The 20373-nt window shown below is 42.2% G+C and overlaps 1 protein-coding gene across 4 annotated transcripts in view; it reads left to right on the plus strand.

Annotated features, from left to right (window-relative positions):
* Positions 1-20373, plus strand: part of FAT3 (FAT atypical cadherin 3) — a 674764-nt gene that overhangs the window by 525251 nt on the left and 129140 nt on the right. For all 4 annotated transcript variants that reach the window (XM_086678557.1, XM_086678555.1, XM_086678554.1 and 1 more), the window contains exon 5: positions 18300-18614. In XM_086678557.1, the coding sequence (XP_086534683.1) occupies positions 18300-18614 (315 nt within the window). The remainder of the gene's footprint in view (positions 1-18299; positions 18615-20373) is intronic.

The raw sequence follows: 20373 nt of genomic DNA on the forward strand, positions 1-20373 counted from the left end.
TTGTCAACGTGCCTATTATCTATCTCTTCTAGGCAGCAAGCTCATGTAGGGGCTGAGACCATGTTTTCAGTCATGTTCATCTCTCTCTCCCCCACAATGCTTTCACATTGCAGGTCCCCAAGAAATAATTGTTGAATATACAATATGTATTTCAGATTGAGACTAGTGAATTCAAAGTATTCTGATACAAACAATATAATACTTTCATATATGAAGACACGGTACTTCCTCACTGTTCGCTGGTTTTTCCTAGGAGTGTTGATGAATCTGAGCTCATGCCCTATGAGTCTATGAGGGTGTGGTAGCGTTAGCCTGGATTTCACAAAGTGCTAGCTCTTCTGAGACCACACTGTCACCTACGAGCAGAGTGACTTTAGGGAAAGCTTTTGACCTTGCTGCGTCTTCCATCGGCTGTCAGATGGGATTAATACTGCCTGAACAACTTCCCTCGCCAATTTGTTGGGAGAAGCCAATGAGATCACAGGTATGAAAGTGCTAGGAAGGTGTGGCATGAATGAGGTGATGGTTAGGATGGTTAGGGGCCCAGGATATGAAGAATCCCTGCCACCCTGTACTTTTCAAAGATAAATCACCTTGATGGCAGACCCACAAACTCAAAAGCACTGAGAAAGGGCATTAAGACGTGAGCTGGCATGAGGATCTGAGGGGGCAGCTGTATGAGAGCACACGTCATCCACACTCAGCCTGCCCTGACTGCAGTGATGTGTCCTGGGCCCCTGACCATCGGATTTCACAACTAAAGGACCAGAACCCAGATAACAGTCCTACATCATGCCTGGTAGCCTTCAGCTGCTGCCAACACAATCACCTGATGCCTCTTGTGATTTCTTGTTTGTATAATTTCTAGAGATTTCTGGGCAAGGCTGTGAGCCTGTATGTTTTGGTAATGGGCCTATTCATTGGAGAAGGGAAACCAATAACTCTTTATGATCAGTAGAAATCCTCATCGCCTTTAAGTCTATTCAAAAATCATTTTTATCATAAGGTTTCTGCAGAGTTTCTCATTCTAGTAAAAACCTACTCCGTTTGGGAGCTTTATAAACTTGTTCCTATTACTGCCATAGAAGGCTTCCTAGGACATTTTCCATATGTTTTAGTGAATTATTTTTTCTTACATTGGTCGAGTATTGGGATCCCTGACGTACTCCTTTGGCAAAGCCAAAAGGAAAAGAAAGCTGTTCATTCACAAAGTTACAGGAGAGCTTTTAGAATCGGAGCAAATAACTCAACCTTCCGTGAGTGTGCATTGTAGTGGTAAATCTTGCCAAGTGCCTAGTGATCTCTGCTGCCTCTCACACATTGTGAAACGTGATTTGGGAATATTTCTCCCCAAGAGCTTTTGCCATAAAGTAAAAATAGTCTCAGCTGCCCGCTAAGTAGAATCTTACGAAGAGATATTCATTATTCATGACTCACTTTTCTCTAGTGCTGCCCACCAGGGATCTCTTTCACACATAGGTACTTGTGGACCTGATCTTCTGAGAAGAAAGTTTTGGGAGAAAATAGAAAAAGAAAGAAAGAAAGAGCTGTCCTCACAATGTTACGCCCTGCTTCATAAAATGATTGGGGAGGGTAGATCTGTTAAGCTACAGGAACGACTCTGGCCTGTGTGAGTGTAGCACATAGTGGGGAGTCATATTTGATCATCATAATAATACTCTGAGAATAAAAATCAAGATAGTAGAGTGACGTCTATAAAAACCACTGTATTATATTTTCACCCAGCAGAGAAATTGAGTGCTTGTGGAAAGTCTTTCATTTCAAAGGACTTTTCAACATTTTTGTCTGGGTGAAATGACTATTTCTAGAGTTTACAAATGCACAACTTGAGTTATACATTTTTTTTTTAATTTTTTTTTCAACGTTTATTTATTTTTGGGACAGAGAGAGACAGAGCATGAACGGGGGAGGGGCAGAGAGAGAGGGAGACACAGAATCGGAAACAGGCTCCAGACTCTGAGCCATCAGCCCAGAGCCTGATGCGGGGCTCGAACCCACGGGCCGCGAGATCGTGACCTGGCTGAAGTCGGACGCTTAACCGACTGCGCCACCCAGGCGCCCCAAGTTATACATTTTTAATTGACTCTGGGGGTAGTGTGATGATCATTTATCTTCCATGATTTAACACATTTCATCTGTTTTGCTATTGACATGGGCAGAATGTCCACTAGCCCCTGTTTTTACATTACTTAGGCTTGGTGGTAAGGGCTGCCTCTGGGGCATAATGATGAGAATATGCTTGCTTAGCCCTCTGCCTCCAATGTTGAAAAAGAAAAAATGGAGAATCTTTTTAAATAGAATTTAAACCCATGAGTGTTGACTGGGAGCAGAGTGCAAGCTTTAGGCTTTTATTTTTTTTTTAATTATTCTTTCAGGTGATTATTCAATGTCTTAAGTTATTGGATTTCTGGGTCTATTTGATTTCATGGCCAAAAGATAATTTGGCTTTTTTTCTTCCTTATCTCTGGGGGAAGGGACTGAAAACACACACACACACACACACACACACACACACACACACACACACACACACACTGGGGTGCCTGGGTGGCTCAGTCAGTTGAGTGTCCGACTTTGGCTCAGGTCATGATCTCACGGCTCATGGGTTCTAGCCCCACTGTCGGGCTCTGTGCTGACAGCTCAGAACCTGGAGCCTGCTTGGGATTCTGTGTCTCCCACTCTCTCTGCCCGTCCCCCACTCACAGTCTCTGCCTCTCAAAAAATGCATGAAAACATTTTAAAAATTTAAACACACATGCAAATGTAAATGCTTAAAAAGAAAATGTTGCATTTTTTATTTTGTACCAGTCATTCAAATATTCAAGGATTTATAACAAAAGGGGTACTAGACCACCCATACCACTGTTTCTGTTTTTAATTCCTTACCACATTATTAACATTTCCAGGCTTTTCATTCAATGGATAGGATTCATATTTTATATTTGTGGTAGGTTTCCTTTTCTGGACACAGTATGGAATTATGTCATGGCTAATGTTTGTCATATCTGAGTTTTCATATCTGCCAAAGGGTAGTTCACTTGTCCCCTACATTGCTTTCATTTATCCGTTCTAGGTACCGAGAATGAAAAGTTCCTGCCCTCAGGGAACTCACAGACAATCAGTGGTTTGATAGAAATGAGCATAAATTCTGAAGAGGACTATAGTTTAGACCGGGCACTGGGTATATGCATCTTACATTCTCCTGGAAGGCAAGAACTGGCCTTCTGATAAATGTGCTGAATACACACACATGATAAATACTTCCTAAATATTGCACATTGACCATTATGCTCATTCTCAAGTTTGTCCTTGTGAATCTATTTAAACCTACTGAATTGATCTTTATTTAAAACTTACATATACTCCCTTTTGTCTCGTGAAACTAATTAAGATACTTTAAGTATCTAAGATGACCCATCTTTCTCTTTCAATAGCCTTTATCCCGAGACATGTTTCCCCAAGGATTTTAATTTTATTATGTGTAAAGAACAAACCCTACCTGTTGTGTGATTAATATAAGAGTACACAGGACTTTTAATAGCTCTGTTAATGGGATAAGGAATAATGTTTGTTTCTAACCAACAGGATATCTGCCTAATTTATCCTAATTTATTAGCAATCTAAGATCGTTGCTATGACTCAAAATTAAAATAACATGCTATTAAAAGTAGGAAAACAAAGCAAGATAAGTAATTCCTTTACCAGTTAAGAGCCACATTCCTGATGCCTCTTATGAAAACCTAAAGGAACTGATGTTAGTTAAGCATATATTATCATATATTATGTATCAGGACATCACGCCTGATGCTGCCAATATAGTGACTGATGTGGTATTGTCTTTCCCCCCGGGGAGCTGCCAGGCTAGTTCAATGTGAGAGTGTTAAAGAGGACAAACATAATAATTAGATATGTGATCAGTGAGATGCCAGTATATGAATAAAGTCAAGTGAATCATGAAAAGGAGGGATTCTCCCAGAATGTGGTCTCTGCAAAGGTGTCATAAAGGACCAGATATTTGCATCTGGCCTTGGAGGATTTTATAAGCTCTATAAGAATAAGGGAATAAAGGGGATCTTGTGCAGTGGGAACCTCAACTGAAGGTGGACAGGCATTGAAGTGCATGTCCCATGTTGGACCCAAGTAGACCGTGAGCTTCCTGAGGGAAAGAGGCTCATCTTGCTCACCACTCTACACCCAGTGTCTAAAACACTGCACAGTGTAAGTGCCAGTATATGTGTGTTGAATTAAGTGATCTGGTTGTGTTGTGATTGAAACTTCAGATATAGAGGCTGAGAGTAGCCCAGTGAACAGGCTGTCTCAATACTAAAGAATCTTGCAGGTTGATACTGAAGAGTGTGGGTTTTATTTTGTAATGAATTCAGCACCTCCCAAAGTATACTCCTTGAAATATCAAATCTAAAGGATGTTAATGAGCATCACTCAACAAAAAGGTGTTGTTGTCAAATCAGCTTGGGAGATACTGGTTTAAACAAAGTGAAATCAGCTTCTTCGCTTTTACTTTACTCTGATCGACATGCAGTGTAAAGCTCCAAGAAAGTTGTATGGTGCTCTTCAGACTCCAAGGATCCTGGACTCTCTCTTTTAAGGCAAGCACATTGCAAGACTGATGTTCTCCATGACACATTTTATAAAATTTGCTTGCAGCAGTGAGCAACCATTGAAGTCCTCTCAGCAGGGGGCTGACATCATCTAAATTTCATATTAGAAGATTTTCTGGACTTCTGCAATATGGACGGTGATGAGACAAGACCGGAGACAGGGAGACCAGGTTGAAGACCAGGGCAACAGTTTGGGCTGAGACGCTGAGAGCCCGACCCCAAGAAGAGAGAAGAAAGAGCTAAGAGATACAATTGACATTTCAGAGGCAGAATTGTCTGGGCTGCTGCTATTAGAACTGGATAGGATGCAGCCTGCTCAGGGACACCTGGCGGAGTAGATCACAGGGCACTGAATGTGGCCCATGGTCTTTGTTACCAAGCTGGGCCTCCAGGCACATCCTGAGGAGGGACACCTATTTCTGATTCACAGCCAGCAGTGTCCCTCATTAATGGCTGATGAGCTATGGGAGGAAAGCAAGAGAAGGGTTCAAGATGATTCATATCTGTTGTTTAGATGATTATAGGGCTAAAGATGCCTTAATTGTTTTTGAAACTTCTTTTTGATTTTTATAAAATGATAGTACCTGAAATCAGAGTACCCGGAGAAAGGAATGATAGATGTGTCACTCTTCTTACTCCGAACGGTCTCTGCCAAGAGCAATGGTTTTACCTGTGCCACACATTGAAATATGCATCCTGGCGTTACAGAGAGATTTTTTACCAAGACCTTGAACCAAGGGTTACAAGCTCAAATGTCTGCAGAGCCTACTCTGACATCATAAATGAGTATGGTAGAGCAGGCTGAGCTTTTGCATACAAAGCCTACCGGAATCTACTTCACTTACAAAAAGAAATACGGTCTCTTCCATTTGTCTTTGAATATGAACTTCTCCATCTATCTTTTAGAGCCATTTTTGATAAGAATGTGGATTGTGAGGGGCTCCTGGGTGGCTCAGTCAGTTAGGCATCCAACTTCGGCTCAGGTCATGATCTCACGATTTGTGAGTTTGAGCCCTGCATCAGGCTCTGTGCTGACAGCTCAGAGCCTGGAGCCTGCTTCGGATTCTGTGCCTCCCTCTCTCTCTGCCCCTCCCCGGCTTGTGCTCTGTCTCTCTCTGTCTCTCAAAAATGAAAAAATATAAAACATAAAAATTAAAAAAAAAAAGAATGTGGATTGTGAGAAGTATTTCTCTATTCCAAGAAAAATCTCTGCCCAATATTGATGATGAATGACAGCTCACATGTTGAAGCATCAGGAACACAATAGAGAGCGGTGGGCCCGTCCTGAGTTTTCAGGAGAAGCTGGGAATTTGAATTTTTATATGAAACCTCTCTATTTATAAATGTTGGCAGAAATTTCTAAAATACACTGCATGGGCCCCCCAAAAGCCTGTCTCTGGGCCGCCAGTTTTCATGATTTTTACCTTGGTCCATATGTGCTCTTGTCCATACACATGGGCCTAATTTTTTTAGGTTGATAGATTTACAATTCATTTTTTTGAGGCAGATAAGGTGTTAAATGACCTGCTAGGTTGCCAGGCAAACCCGTGTTGAATTGCTGAGTGAGAGAGGTAACGCTGTTGCCGGAGCTAGTAATTAGAACAGTGTCTTCATTTATTTATTTATTTGCATTAAGTCTTTATTGTGGGAAGAAAGACAAAAAACCTGGTGTCTGGTGGAAGTGTTAGTGCTGAAATTCAAAAAGCATCATCAGTGGAGCTAAAGGTGTGAGCGTCCGCCACGATAAAAGTGTGAGGTCCAGTGCCAGGAAATAGGGAGGCTACCAATACACCATATTGTAATTCGTACCTGGGGGATTCTTTCACGGAGAGGGGAATGTGGAATCCTATATCGACTAAGGCCTGGATGTCAGGGGAATTACGAAACAGTACAGGGGTATTTAGTCCTGGGGCTCATGTGATGTCACCTCTTAGTTCATAGCAGAACTTTCTTAATGGCCCACATGTGAGCACATAGATTGGACCCATCTGTTTGAAAGGGTGAGTTAGCACATGTGTGGTAATCACCATCATTCTAAAGAAACTTTGAGGAGGTGTTTAGTTCCTGCTGATAGGAAAGATTAGAATCAAGCAAGTTTTATGAATAGAAAATGATGAGCAGATGAGCCTGGAAGGAAATGGAAATGTGATGAGATTAGTAGCTGATGTATACCTCTCTGCAGGCAAAAAAGCTTTAAGAGATGTCAGGCTGGGAAATGCTTTATTTCCTGAAGTGCAAAGAAGAGATTTGGACAAAGCTATAATCTTAGCAGCCACTACCAAAGTGAATTGGTCAAGGATCTTTCTTAAAAAGCTGCCATTTAGAAATGGCTGGGTCTAAACATGGCAATGAAAAGGTACCTTTGTTGTCTTGAGATGCGAGGGTCACACATGCCTCCAACCAACAAACATTTATTGAGGACCCACTATGTGATAGTGTAGACTAGCCCATGGAGTGGCTCACAGACTTGCGGGAATCCATGCCCTGCCGAAGACAGACCACGAGTGCTCAGCAGGGATCTCTGGGTGGATCATGGGCAGACTTTGTCCTAAGATTCCCCAATAGTGGCAGCTTGGGCGAAGAGAGAGATGGCAATAATGAATGACACAGTTCAGTGGCCCCAAGACCTAGGTTCCATGGTTCCGTAGATCACAGAGCACCTCTGGTTTGTGTTTTTAACTGTTTAGGACAAATGAACTTTCTGGAAGATAGTTTAGAGTAAACTCTCATCAGATTTATATCATCTGTTCCCCAAAGATTGCTAATTGTAGCATTTAGTGAATAAATTTTCTTGTTTCCATGCCTTTGCAAATGTCCTTCCATACACAGAAGGGAATGCACCCCAATTCTCTTCAAAAAGCTACCCCCCACCCCGTGCCTCCTAGATTCACCTGTTCCCATGACATTGCCTCCATGCCTGCCTTTCTTTTTTTTTTTTTTTTTTTAATTTTTTTAATGTTTATTTACTTTTGAGAGAGAGAGACAGAGTGTGAGTCAGGGAGGGTCAGAAAGAGAGAGAGAGAGGGAGACACAGAATCTGAAGCAGGTCCAGGCTCTGAGCTGTCACCACAGATCCGGACGCGGGGCTCAAACTCACGAACCAGGAGATCATGACTTGAGCCAAAGTCGGATGCTTAACCGACTGAGACACCCACGCACTGCATTTCCTTGTTTACTTTCATTCGTCATCCCTTCCTTTTTCTTATTTCTAATGAAGTATGTAAAATAAGCCAGTCCACAAAGGTATTCAACCCAGTAAGCATACACGTCCTGAAATATCTAACTTCCTGAAACTGGAAATAGCAGGGACATGAATATTCCACCGCCCAGAGAATATGTCCCTCAACTGTACCTAGGGGACAGCAGCGTGGGATGGGGAAGGCAGGATGGTAAGTGACTGGAGGACCTATCCATCTTCAGGTGATTTCTTAATGCCAAATTATGGGTCAAATAAGAGAAATCACATGGAATAAAGCCAAGGGCAGGTGGTTTAAACCTGGCTTTTTATTTCCTTCCCTCCATGGAAAATATGGGTGATAGTACAGGTTAATTTTAGTTCAGTGACTTCACCTTTCAGAAGGTTTATCTTTAAGAGTTGTTCCTCCTTAGAGACCTACCCTTTAATTTACTGTTTGTACGTAGTTTTCTTTCTAGAAATGGCAGGAAGCACTTGCCTTTCCAGCAATGCAGCTGTCTGAGCCCACCAGCAGACAGGTCTGAATTCCAGCCGCCACGTTAATATCAACCCCTGAGTAAAACTTTGAGAAGGTCGTTTCTCTATTCTCTGCTTGTGGAGAGGAGATAAAGTTGTTTTCAACTTCTCTGCTATCGTGGGAGGATTAAGTATTTAATGTTTGTGAAACATTTTGAAGATAAAAAGTAAACATAAAAACTAAACATAACATCTACTCTAGACACATTTCTTCCTTTTTTAAAGGGTTTAGCATTCTGAAAAATACCTAAATTAAACCTGTGCAATATTGAAATCACACAGCTGAGAAGGTATGAACAGTAGGCCTCATTTAAAGCTCAAAAGGCAGCTTGGAATCCTGGAACCAATGTCTTGGAAAGATTAAGGTTATTGCTGGTAATATGATGTTGGTCTAAGAAGCCCATCTGTCTAGACCTGTTTCTTCATCTGTAAAGCAAGTGGAATGAACCAGAATACTATCTAAATTCTCACTTACTCATGAGTTCTCTTCAAGTCTAGTGACTCTATACTTTCCCGATTATAATAGGGGCAAGTTTTCCTTTACTCTGAGGCTCTTTGGTGCATGTGAGAATGTCATAGGGATAAGAAAATATTCAACACTCAGTCCCTTCATCTGTTTGCCTACCTGTGTGGTTACAAAGAATGGAGACATAAAGAGTAAGAACATTGCTACCCATAACTGGTCTTGTAAGAAAATAGTGAAAATAGGTGAGCATCCTCACTGGAATTAATTGTCAACAGCCATAGCATCTAAAATTCTATGCATAGAGGGGCGTCTGGATGGCTCAATCAGTCAAGCATCCAAGTCTTGATCTCAGCTCAGGTCATGATCTCACAGTTCATGAGTTCAAGCCCCACTTTGGGCTCTGGGGTGACAGTACAGAGCCTGCTTGGGATTCTCACTCGGTCCCTCTCTCTCTGCCCCTCCCCTGCTCACATGTGCTCTCTCTCTCTCAAAATAAATAAACTTTCTAAAAATAATAATAATAACATAAAATCCTATGCACAGAGAGTGTGTCCTCTGGATCCAGTGACCTCCCTAGGCATATTGCTTTAAAATACAATCAGATCCAAGAAAGGATAATGTTATTAGTAATTTGTTACGGGGCCTCATAACCTTTATCCCGTTATGGTGCACACAGAAAATGATTATATGTGTACAATACTTCTAGGTTAAGAGAAAGGCTAACCCCAGCCAGAGATCACCAGCCGTGGGGGTCCAGCTGTATGAGGTCACACTCATCTACCCAAGAGTTAGGAGGTTCAATATCACAGTATATCTGAAACTTATTTGTTACATGTGGTTGGAAGCTCTGCCTTAGTTTAAATGGCTTTACCTTTAGATTTCTTCCTTACACAAATCTATTAGGTAGGCCTTGAGACGTTTGATCATGAGATGGAGGAGGGAAAAATAAATACCTTTGAGCTTTGTCTTCTGCTTTAGAAGAGTATCAGGTGCAAAATAGCTCCTGGAAATCAGGAGACTCAGAAGAAGGAGCGTTGCCAGGATAGGGAGAAAGTATGCAGCAGCCAAGCGTGAATGCCGAAAGACACCGCATTTGGGGTGTGATCAACCTAGACAATGGCAGATGGATCGGTAGTAACCGTGCCCCATCTCCGACGTGCTGAGGTCCCACCTGCAACATGAAGAGTAAACTGTTGGTGTCTTGCTAGGATGTGCTGAGAGCATTGATAGGGCATGTTTGAACTGTGTTCAGAGGAAGAAGAATGTGGCCACACCCACTAGTTGGGGCAAGCATTTAGGAAAGATGCAGCATAGGGTAATGGTTGGGGGCACAGACTCTGGATCAGGTTGAATCCACTTCCATCACCTTTTTGTGCCTGTTTCTAACCCATAGTATGAAATAATCACCCCCTCCCTGCTTCCCCCAGGACTCATGTGAGGATAAATGGGTTAGTATCTGTTAAGCACTTAGAAGAGGGCCTGCCCAGAGTAATGACTTGAGGGCCTGATAAGAAGAGATAGCAGGGAAGTGAAAGCCCCCCCCCCTCCCTCCTGCCTCCCAGCTCCTTTATTAGGGAGAAGGGTAGAGCAGATTTTGAGCGGGGACTAAAGATGTAGAAGTGTAAGAAAATAGCAGAAGATGCAGCTGCACTACATAAGTTTGGGTGTTAAGTCAGAGAGCTGGAAGAAGTCACAGCTGCCACCCAAGACCTCGTGGCAGTTTTTAAGCAATTGAGGAGAACAGGAAAGGTGCCAAAAGACCAGAGACAGTCAAAGATGGTCCCAGTTTTCAAAGGAGGGAAAAGCTTGACTCTCGAAGCACCGCTACAAGCTTGGTGTTGATCCACAGCCATGTTTGGGGAGGGAATTTTCAACAGATGGTTACCAGATGCTTCTACATAGGCTGTTTAGGTTAGGGAAAAGAGCATGAGCTGTGACGCCAAATTGACTTGGGTGAGAACCTGTGTTTTGTCACTTACTGGCTGAGTGGCCTTGCAAAAGTTCCTTAACTTCTGAGCTTCACTGTCTCTAGCTGTGGAATAGAAGTGGCAATGTCTTCCAGGTTCCTGTAAAAAAAAAAAATATATATATATATATATATATATAAATTACCATGCAAAGGACTGAGCAAAGCAGGCAAAAGAGGCAGCAGAACATAACGTAAGGTTTACAACAGAGGTCAGCAAGGGGCACTGGGTGGCTCCCCTTTGTTAAGTATCTGACTCTTAATTTCAGCTCAGATCATGATCCCATGGTCCTGAGATCGAGCCCCACATTGGGCTCTGTGCTGACAGTGTGGAGCCTGTTTGGGATCTACTCTCTCTTTCTCTCTCTCTGCCCCTCCCCTGCTTTCTCTCTCTGTCTCTCTCTCTCAAAATAACTAAACATAAAAAAAAAGAGGTCAGCAAATTTTTTTACATAGAGAGCTGAATAATAAGTATTTTAGACTTTGTGACTCTGTCACAACCACTCAACTATGCTTTCATCGCAGGAAAGCAACTATAGGTGATATGTTAATGAGTGGGCGTGGCTATATCCCAATAACACTTTATTTACAAAAACGAGTGGCCAGGTTTGATCCATGGACTATAGTTTGCCCATCCCTTGTTTAGAGAAACAAACTGCCAGGTTTAAAACAAACTCTGCCACTTATGAGCACTGTGACCTAGGACAAATTCATAAATTCAGTTTCTTTATTGAATAGGTTTAATAATAGTACCTATCTCATGAGATTGTTTGAATGATTAAAGGAATTAAAGGAAACAAAGGAACAGTTAAAGGAGCAAGAGGTGTGCCTCTCTCAGTTGGTCCTTGCTGCTTGGTGAGCTCCTGAATAATAACTTTTTAATGTTTATTTATTTTTGAGAGAGAGTACAAGCAGGGGAGAGGCAGAGAGAGAAGGGGTAGAGGATCTGAAGCAGGCTCTGAGCTGACAGCAGAGATCCGGATGCGGGCCTCAAACTCACAAACTGTGAGATCATGACCTGAGCCAAAGTCGGACATTCAACCGACTGAGCCACCCAGGCGCCCCTCCAGTAAGATGAAATTTAATAGGGACATTTAGAAAACTCTGCTCTTAGCTCCGCCCCAAAACAAACCACACACTTAATAGTTTATTGTTTTTGACAAGAAAAAGACCTAAATGGTTTAATTCTTTCATATCACAGAGCTGTGTGCTGCCCCCCACCCCCACAACTATACATGATCACAGACGGAATAAATAGAGGTGAGATTGTCTCTAGTACAGTGGAGGTAGTTTGCACAGGCCTGAGTAAGTGTGGTATGTTGTTGTTTCATTGTTTTGTCCTGGCCATTGTATTTCAAGAAGCAAGCTGATATCTAGGAAAACATACTGAAAGAGGTAACCAGTGTAGTGAATAACAACTCATTATATGCAATGAATGACCTGAGAGATGATTATATAAATTAGAGCTTTTCAGTCTGAAATGAGGATTCTGAAATAGCCCTATGAATTTTATGAGTATGGCAGTTTTAAAATGTGCCCCCCCCCAAATTAGGTAATTATTTAACCCTTCGTGCAGCTAGATGTGAGGTTTATGCCCCCACCGCCCACCCTGCTTAAATCTGGACTCTGGGACTGTTGGCCAATAGAATGTGGATCAAGTGGGGCACCTGGGTGGTTCAGTAGTTTCAGCATCCAACTTTGGCTCAGGTCATGATCTCATGGATCATGAATTTGAGCCTCACATTGGGCTCCAAGCTGACAGTGCGTAGCCTGCTTGGGATTCTCTCTCCCTCTCTCTGCCCCTCCCCCACTCATGCTTTTTCTCTCTCTCAAAATAAATAAATAAGCTTAAAAGAAAAAAAAAAAGTGGATCAAGTCATGCTGTGCCAGTTTCTGGGCCCAGGCCTTAAGAAACTGGCACTTGCCACTTTCTGTCCTTTAGCCTACTTGCTCCTAGAATCCAGCCACCATGCTGCAAGGAAGCACTATTGTCCCAGCCAATGGCTACCATCACCCAACAGAAGTGTCCAATGACTTCAGGCCCAGTTCCCTGTGACTGTGATTGCACGAGCAACTCCAAGTAAGAACTTCCCCACTCAACCCCTGAAATCAGGAGAGATAATAAAAGCATTATGGTTATTTAAGCCACTTGGTTTTGCATTACATAGTAGTAGATAACTGGGAAAATGTGGAAGAGGAATTTGATTTTTCCTGTATAATTTTAAAAACAGGAAAACTAGTCTATGGGAAGCTGCGAACGGTCTAGGCTAATGATTCAGGTAGATTCGGGTTCGCTATTAAAAAAGAGCTTTGAATAAAGCAAACCTATCAGACAACAAATGAGCTGCTTCATAAGGCATTGACTTGGTCTTACTGAAAATATCCAAACAGAGGCCAAATGATTGCAGGTATGGAATAGGATCTGGGGCCTGTGGGAAGGGTAAATTTAGTATGAATCCATGTTTTCTGTTGATTGGTTCGTTGGTTGGTTTATCTCCCAATGTACCTTGAAAAGAGTTTTGTAACTAGAAGGCACCGGATGAATATTTCATTTATTTAATAAATATCTGTTGAATACCTACTGCATCTATTGTGGCAGGCACTAGGAATACATCTCTGAACAAAATAGATGAAAATCTATGCTTTATGGAGCTCATATGCTGATGGAGGAAGACATGCAATAAATAAGAATATGAATGAAATATATATCTGATGATAAAATGTCAAGAATAAATATAAAGTATAGGAAGGGGGATATGTAATCCCTGAAGAGAGGTGTACAACGCTAAGGGTAATGGCCTGGAAATAGCCATTTATGATGAATTAATAGGTAAGGAGAATGCCAGAATTGAACTCTCCATTTTAGAAATATTAAATATATTTTCAGAAACTCTCAATAATCACTGGTGACAAAGCAGTGGACAAGACACAAGGTCTCCACACTCAGGCAGCTTCCATGCGTATATTCTACCATGGGGAGAGAGAGAGCAAATATAAATACATCAAGTAATTTCAGTGAGTAAGAAGCCTGGCCTTCCACCAGCTGCCATAACTCCAGAATTCTCAATGTCCATCCATTTTTCGTTTTATAAAGCTTTGCATCTTCCAGAGATAGGCTTATAAACATGTTCCTCTTTATGGTTTTATTGTTATACTCCACTGGGTCCTGTTGATTTCCTCTGGTTCTGCCTGATAGACACAAACCCCAAGGGCATGAGAGAAAAATGAAATGGGCTGTACTGTACTTTAAAGTGGTAGTGAACTATTTGTGATTCCTTTTGTTAGGTGCTAGCCAGAAGCACCTGAAGAAATTAATCTTTCGGGTTTTTGATTAATTGCTGAACCACTGATTATTGATCAATGGTGAGAACAGAAAATCCAGGTTGAGATGACTCAGTATTCCCTGTCAGATTGTGGCAAGAAGGGATAGTTTCAAAACAATAGCTAATTAATGGAAAATGATGCAGAGGAGTAGATGGTGGGGATTTATCTCAGTTAGTTTTGCTTTAATCTCCAGTGCTGTTACTCCTTTCCCATATAGACGAATTCCACCTGGTGGGTTGAGGCCTAAGGCAACATCAAGTATGAAGCCTAAAAGACTGATTGAATCATTAACGATTCCTATTCCAGGTACAAACGTAGCTGGACACATGAGTGGGTCTAGAGAAATAAAAATGGAAATGAAGACTTTGAGGTCAGAAATGATGTAGTTCAGTTCAGCAAGCATTATCAAGAATACACCAGGTTCCAGCAAAGATGAAAAAGACAGACTCCCTGACTCTGAGTGGCTCACAGCATACTGAAAGAGCCAAATACATGAGTAGATCACTTCAGTAGATTGTAGATATGTGTTCGCAATGACCAGCACGATTTTGGAAGTGGCTAGAAATCATTATGGGTAATCATGGGATTGGTAGTGTTCTCAGTGATGCAGGGTGGGTATGAACCCCATGGTGCAGGGTTAAAATTGTGTCTAGTTCCACCCGACCTCCATTCACAGACTCAAAGCAAGAAGCACTTAGGAGATCATGTTATCAGTCTTAATTTCCTTCAGATGAAGAAACAGACTCTTCAGTGTCTAAATGTTCTCTCCACTTATTATCTTAGGGACAAGTTTGGGGTAAATTAATTCTTAATTTCATTTAACGATGTTTATTTGGCACTTAGGGCTATACCAGGTGCCAGAACACAACAATGAATAAGAGTCCCTGACCCAGGGTTGTTCTAGAAGGATTGAGTGGAGACCAACAGGAAACAGAGACTTGAAAAATGCAGTTGATAGGGGTGCCTGGGAGGCTCAGTCAGTTGAGCATCTAACTCTAGGTTTCAGCTCAAGTCATAATCTCATGGCTTCGTGGGTTCGAGCTCCACATCAGACTCTACACTGGCAGCATGGAGCCTGCTTGGGATTCTCTCTCTCTCTCTTCTCTCTGTGCCTCCCAACTCGTGCTGTCTCTGTCTCTCTCAAAATAAATAAGTAAACTTAAAAAAGAAGAAGAGGGAAGAGGAGGAGGGGAAGAAAGAGGAAAGGGGGGGTGCCTGGGTTGTTCAGTCAATAAGTATCTGACTTTGGCTCAGGTCATGATCTTCTAGTTGGTGAGTTCAAGCCCTGTGCCATTCTCTGTGCTGACATCTGAGGGCCTGGAGCCTGCTTCAGATTCTGTGTCTCCCTCTATTTCTGCCCTTCCCCCCTCACACTCTGTCTCTCTCATAAATAAGCATTTAAAAAATATTTTTTTAAAAAAAAGAAAATGCAGATGATAATTAGTGTCCTAGAGTTATGCACTCAGTGTTTTGGGAACATGGTGGGAACGCCTCCATCTGTCTGCAGGAAGCAGGAATGACTTCACAGAAGGAGTATTTGAATTGCAGCTTCTAGAATGAGTCAGGTATATTCCCAAGACTGGGCATTCCGTGGGACAAACAGCTGTGAGTGGAATAGTGGTGTAGAAACATGACGACCTCGGAACCTCCCAGGCTCACATTGTAACTGGGTATAGAGGCTGAAAGCGGTGGATGATACAAGATGTTAATAAGTCTGGCCAGATCCTTGTCCTCAAGGAGCCCCTGAAGGGTGTCATACAAGGTCAGTGGCATGATCAAATTTTTAAGGCAGCAATAACACTTTACAACAAGGATGGAGGCAGGGAACTCAGCAGGCTACTGTGGTGATCCAAACAAGCTGCAGAGGAGGCCTGTCCTGGGGCAGCATGGCCAGGAACGTGCACGTGAGAGATACCTGCTTGCCTCCAAGCTTGGTTGGATGCTGATAGTTAGAGCAGAGACTCTAGGTGGATGCCCAGGGTTCTGGGACAGCCCAGGATGTGAGTAGGTAGGAATATCATTCACTGAGAATGAAAATAGGAGAAGGGGAAGGTTGAGGGTAATGATTTCAGTCGGTGACTTTTGGGGTATTGGGGGTAAGAGGTCCAGAGAACAGATTGCTAGTAAGTAGTTGAACATGTTGGTTTGGTATGGGGAAGGAGACTAGGATACAAGAGTACGTACTGGGGAAGGATCAGCTGTAGGTGGTGGAAGAAACTGTGGATAAGGAGATGGGGGAGTTACAGGATGCCTGCATGGGCTGAGGGAGCAAAACAGCTGGGTGCTTGAGGTGAGGCGGGGCCCACAGCTGTGTGGCTACCAGCCTTCCAGGCCTGTAAGCAGACACCAGAGGGTCTGGGTTTGCAAATCCAGCTGTCCTCCAAAAGAAAGCGTTTTTACCGCAGCAGGATCCTCAAGTGAGTGTGAACACAGCCAAGAAGGTCTCTCTCCTTTCCTTGGCAGCCCCCTGGCCCCAGCATAGCCCCAGAGCCCCTCACAGAGCCTGCTGCAGGGCATTTATGGAAAAACAAGGAGGTGATTTTGTGCACAGTGAAGGCAGTGGGAGTTGTCTGGATTTGGAAAGAGGCTGTTCGAGGCGAAAAGAGAAGCAGAGAAGCTGAGCGGCCAAGAAATCAGTGTGTTTTGGTCAACATAACTCACCCGGGAGTATAATATTTTACTTCAGCAGCAATGGCAGAATGTGCCTCTTTAAGAGCTCAGTGTGTCCGGGAAAATCTCAAGAGTCAAAATTCAGCCCTGGCACATATTGGTCCTGACGTGTTTCTTTTGTGAAACATAACAAACCAATTGGGAAAATAACTTTAGAGGGAAACTTGATTGATTTTTCAAAGAAAGCAAGACCTCCTATGAAAATTTATCTTAAGTCTATTAAAGCCGTTCTCCTAGGCGGCTTGTAAGAGAAACTAAACTAGATTGCCGTCCCATTTTGCAAAAAGCCTTTAATTTGTTTTCCCACATTTTTGGCCTTTGTTTCCATTATTCCTGTCAGTTGCTTTATTAGGTGAAAAACTGGATGACCAGGTGCTGTGATTCACTGTTGTTTTTCTCTTATTGGTGCCGAGTACGTCTTTATGTTCCTTCTAGCCTCCCAATATATATTTTGATGTAGTAAGCTGTCTTATTCCAGGTAATGATTTAAAGACGAAATATAGGTTCTTCCAGGTTTGTGGTCACATGGAATATTAAGAATTGCGAAAAATTGAATAATATCTGGCTTGGCACTTAGTAGCAATGGGACATCTATTTACTCATCTGTGGAAACAAATAAACCTCCACTTCCTGAAGAGGGTGTTTGGGAAAGTGAATGATACAGCGCATGCAAGAGTGCTTTATTAACTGTGTCACCATCTACACGTACAATTATTAATATGATAGTAACTATTACCACTATGCCCAAAAATATTATTCACACTAAGACTCAAAGACTTTACATAGGCCATGTAAATTCTTTATATACCTGCTCTTCATTCGTTCCTCTTTCTTGGTCTTCCCAGATACTCATAAGAATAGCATCTCAGAGATGTGGGAAGAAGTGTCCATCCCCCTCGGGTTTCCCAGAGCCAAGAAAAAAAAATTATTTTGCTACTGTTAAAAATATATTGTGACTGTCAAATGCACTTACAATGAGCCATCAAAATTATGAAGCGTATAGCTCAGTTTTCTTTTTGTACAGTGACAATGTAAAACTCACAAATTTTACATGACCATGGAAACGGAAAAAGAAAAGGAAGTGAATACTGAAAGAATTTAGATGGTGATACCATTGTCCAAGAATTAGAAGAAATACCCACTGGTTAACATATAATAATGATTATATATTGCTTTTTGTGTCTCTTAGGGGGGCATATTTTATGTCCACTAAGCTTATACAAGCGGTACATTTTGTAAAGTCAATCGTATTTTTCCCCCTCTCCACACCACAGCACAATGGGAGCTCTGCCTCCCTCTTGCCCTTTCAGCAATGATTTCCATTACTTGATGTAGGGCAATCCTTACTTTTACGGATGAACTATGAAAAGTTATGCATTGACCATGAACTATACGGGAATAAGAAAAGTTGAGATGCCCTAAGGCATAGGAGAGACCTTTTGTGGGGTGGGCAGAGGGAAGAGTGGCAAGAAAAGTTTTTCTCCGTTCTGATTGCAAACTGCTTTCTCTTTCAAAACTCAGGTGACTGTGACAGATGGCGGTTCCTCTCCAAAACAGTCCACCATTTGGGTGGTGGTTCAGGTTTTGGATGAAAATGATAATAAGCCCCAGTTCCCAGAGAAGGTCTACCAGATCAAGCTGCCAGAACGTGATCGAAAGAAGAGGGGAGAACCCATTTACAGGGCTTTTGCGTTTGATAGAGATGAGGGCCCCAATGCAGAAATCTCCTACAGTATCGTGGATGGGAATGATGATGGAAAGTTTTTTATTGACCCTAAAACTGGCATGGTTTCTTCCAGAAAGCAGTTTACAGCAGGGAGTTATGACATCCTAACGGTAAGATTTTTCTGAACCTCAATAACATGCATGGGGGGGTGGGAGTTACTTTCTTATTCATGTATATCCCTTTGAGTAATAAATCTTTAGAGTAATAGTTTAGAGTAACAAGTTTGGAAGGCTGCTTTCTGCCTCAGTGATATTTTTAAATAATGAGATCATTTCCTTTGGTTGTATCCTGTCAGCAAACCTCCCCCATTCCCAGTACACAGTCTGTACTCAACCACACTTCCTGTAGCCTTACATCATTTTAAGGTACTCAGCATAGATAGAAACTGAGGGTAGAGGAATAGCAGAGTGAAATATCACATCCACCACTCAACATATCAGTCACTCAATGTGTCCCCAACACTTCCCAAAGAAACAACTCTTGTAATTGTTGACAGTGTGATAGGACATGAATTTAGCTGTGTAAATTGTGAGACACAGACCACAGCTATGTTTGTTCTGCAAAAAAAATGAAAACGCTTAAGTTAAAAAATGACTACATTTTTTGCCATTAGAAAATTAAAAGCAAAAACAAAAAACATGAGCACTATCTCAAATAGAGATTTAAATTCCTGTATCTAAAATGCCAGCCTGCTCCCGCCACCCCCAACCACTTTAGAAATATAGCACCTATGCCAGAAAGGGGACTGGTCATCCTTACAAGTGATGGGCACTTTCCAGGGTCCCAACAAGAGTTGGTCAAGAGTTAGAACCATCTGCTGTCCTTCTCTTAGTTTGCAGCCTTCTCTGCTGTATAAAGTCAGTCCTTTATGATTTTAAAGGATGGTCTGAGTCCCTTGATTTGTCTGTTCATTCTTATGGTGTGGATTTGGTTTTCTTTCCCTACTCAATAACATACTCAGAACAGTGGGCAGAGAAAAGTGGATAATAAAATACTAGCTCTGTGTCTGCCATTAGTAGCTCTGATATAATGTGTGCTACTATAGTTGTGTGAGATTTGACAATGGGAGTCTTTAAGGACTGAATGGACTATAGTAGAAACTGTTGGTGCCTCATACAGATCCCCTTTACCAGGCTGGGGCAGCTATGCCCCAACTGCTGTGCGTGTTGGCTGCTAAGGGCTCACAGATGCCCCCTTCTTGAGACAATCCTCCTTGGCTAAACTTCTTGTCCCAGGAGATTCTCCACTCCCGCCCCAGCCCAGCAGCCCATTCCCAATGAATAACTGACACAAAAGTCTAGCCCCTTGCCTCCAGATGTCTCCAACACAGCGGTGGGATTGATGATTCAGAACTCCCCATGGGATCAAGCTGAGATTAAATTTCAACTGAGACCACGCCTTTACTTACCATCTTTCTCTGTTCATCTGCTTCATTCAGTCCCTTTCTCCTGAGAACACTTCCCCAACCCATAAAATGACATGTACTCAAATCGCTGTCTCAAGCTCTGTTCCCAGGAAACCTGACCTAAGACCTGTATCTTCAAGGGGTCTTCAATCTCACAGGAATTTTCTGGGGCAAAGTGATCATCCATGAACATATAGCATTTCGGTGCTGTGAGTAATTGCTGTTTTAAAGGCTGTGATGATTGGCCATGCACCTATACATGTTATTTTTAATATGTGATATTTAAAAACTCATTTTTAAATTTCCCATTAGTGGTTTTTGCTTGTTGAACTTGAACCCTCATTGAAGTCCAGGACACCATAGCTGTTGACCCTGCACAGCTGGGTGAGGAGACATGCTTTCTTCAGTTCTTAAATAAGATCACAGAGGAGAGTCATTGGTACCCCTCCTCCCTATCCTGCTGT

The sequence above is a fragment of the Puma concolor genome, chromosome D1 (genome assembly GCF_028749965.1).
Source record: "Puma concolor isolate L17-30 chromosome D1, mPumCon1.1.hap2, whole genome shotgun sequence".
NCBI lineage: Eukaryota > Metazoa > Chordata > Mammalia > Carnivora > Felidae > Puma > Puma concolor.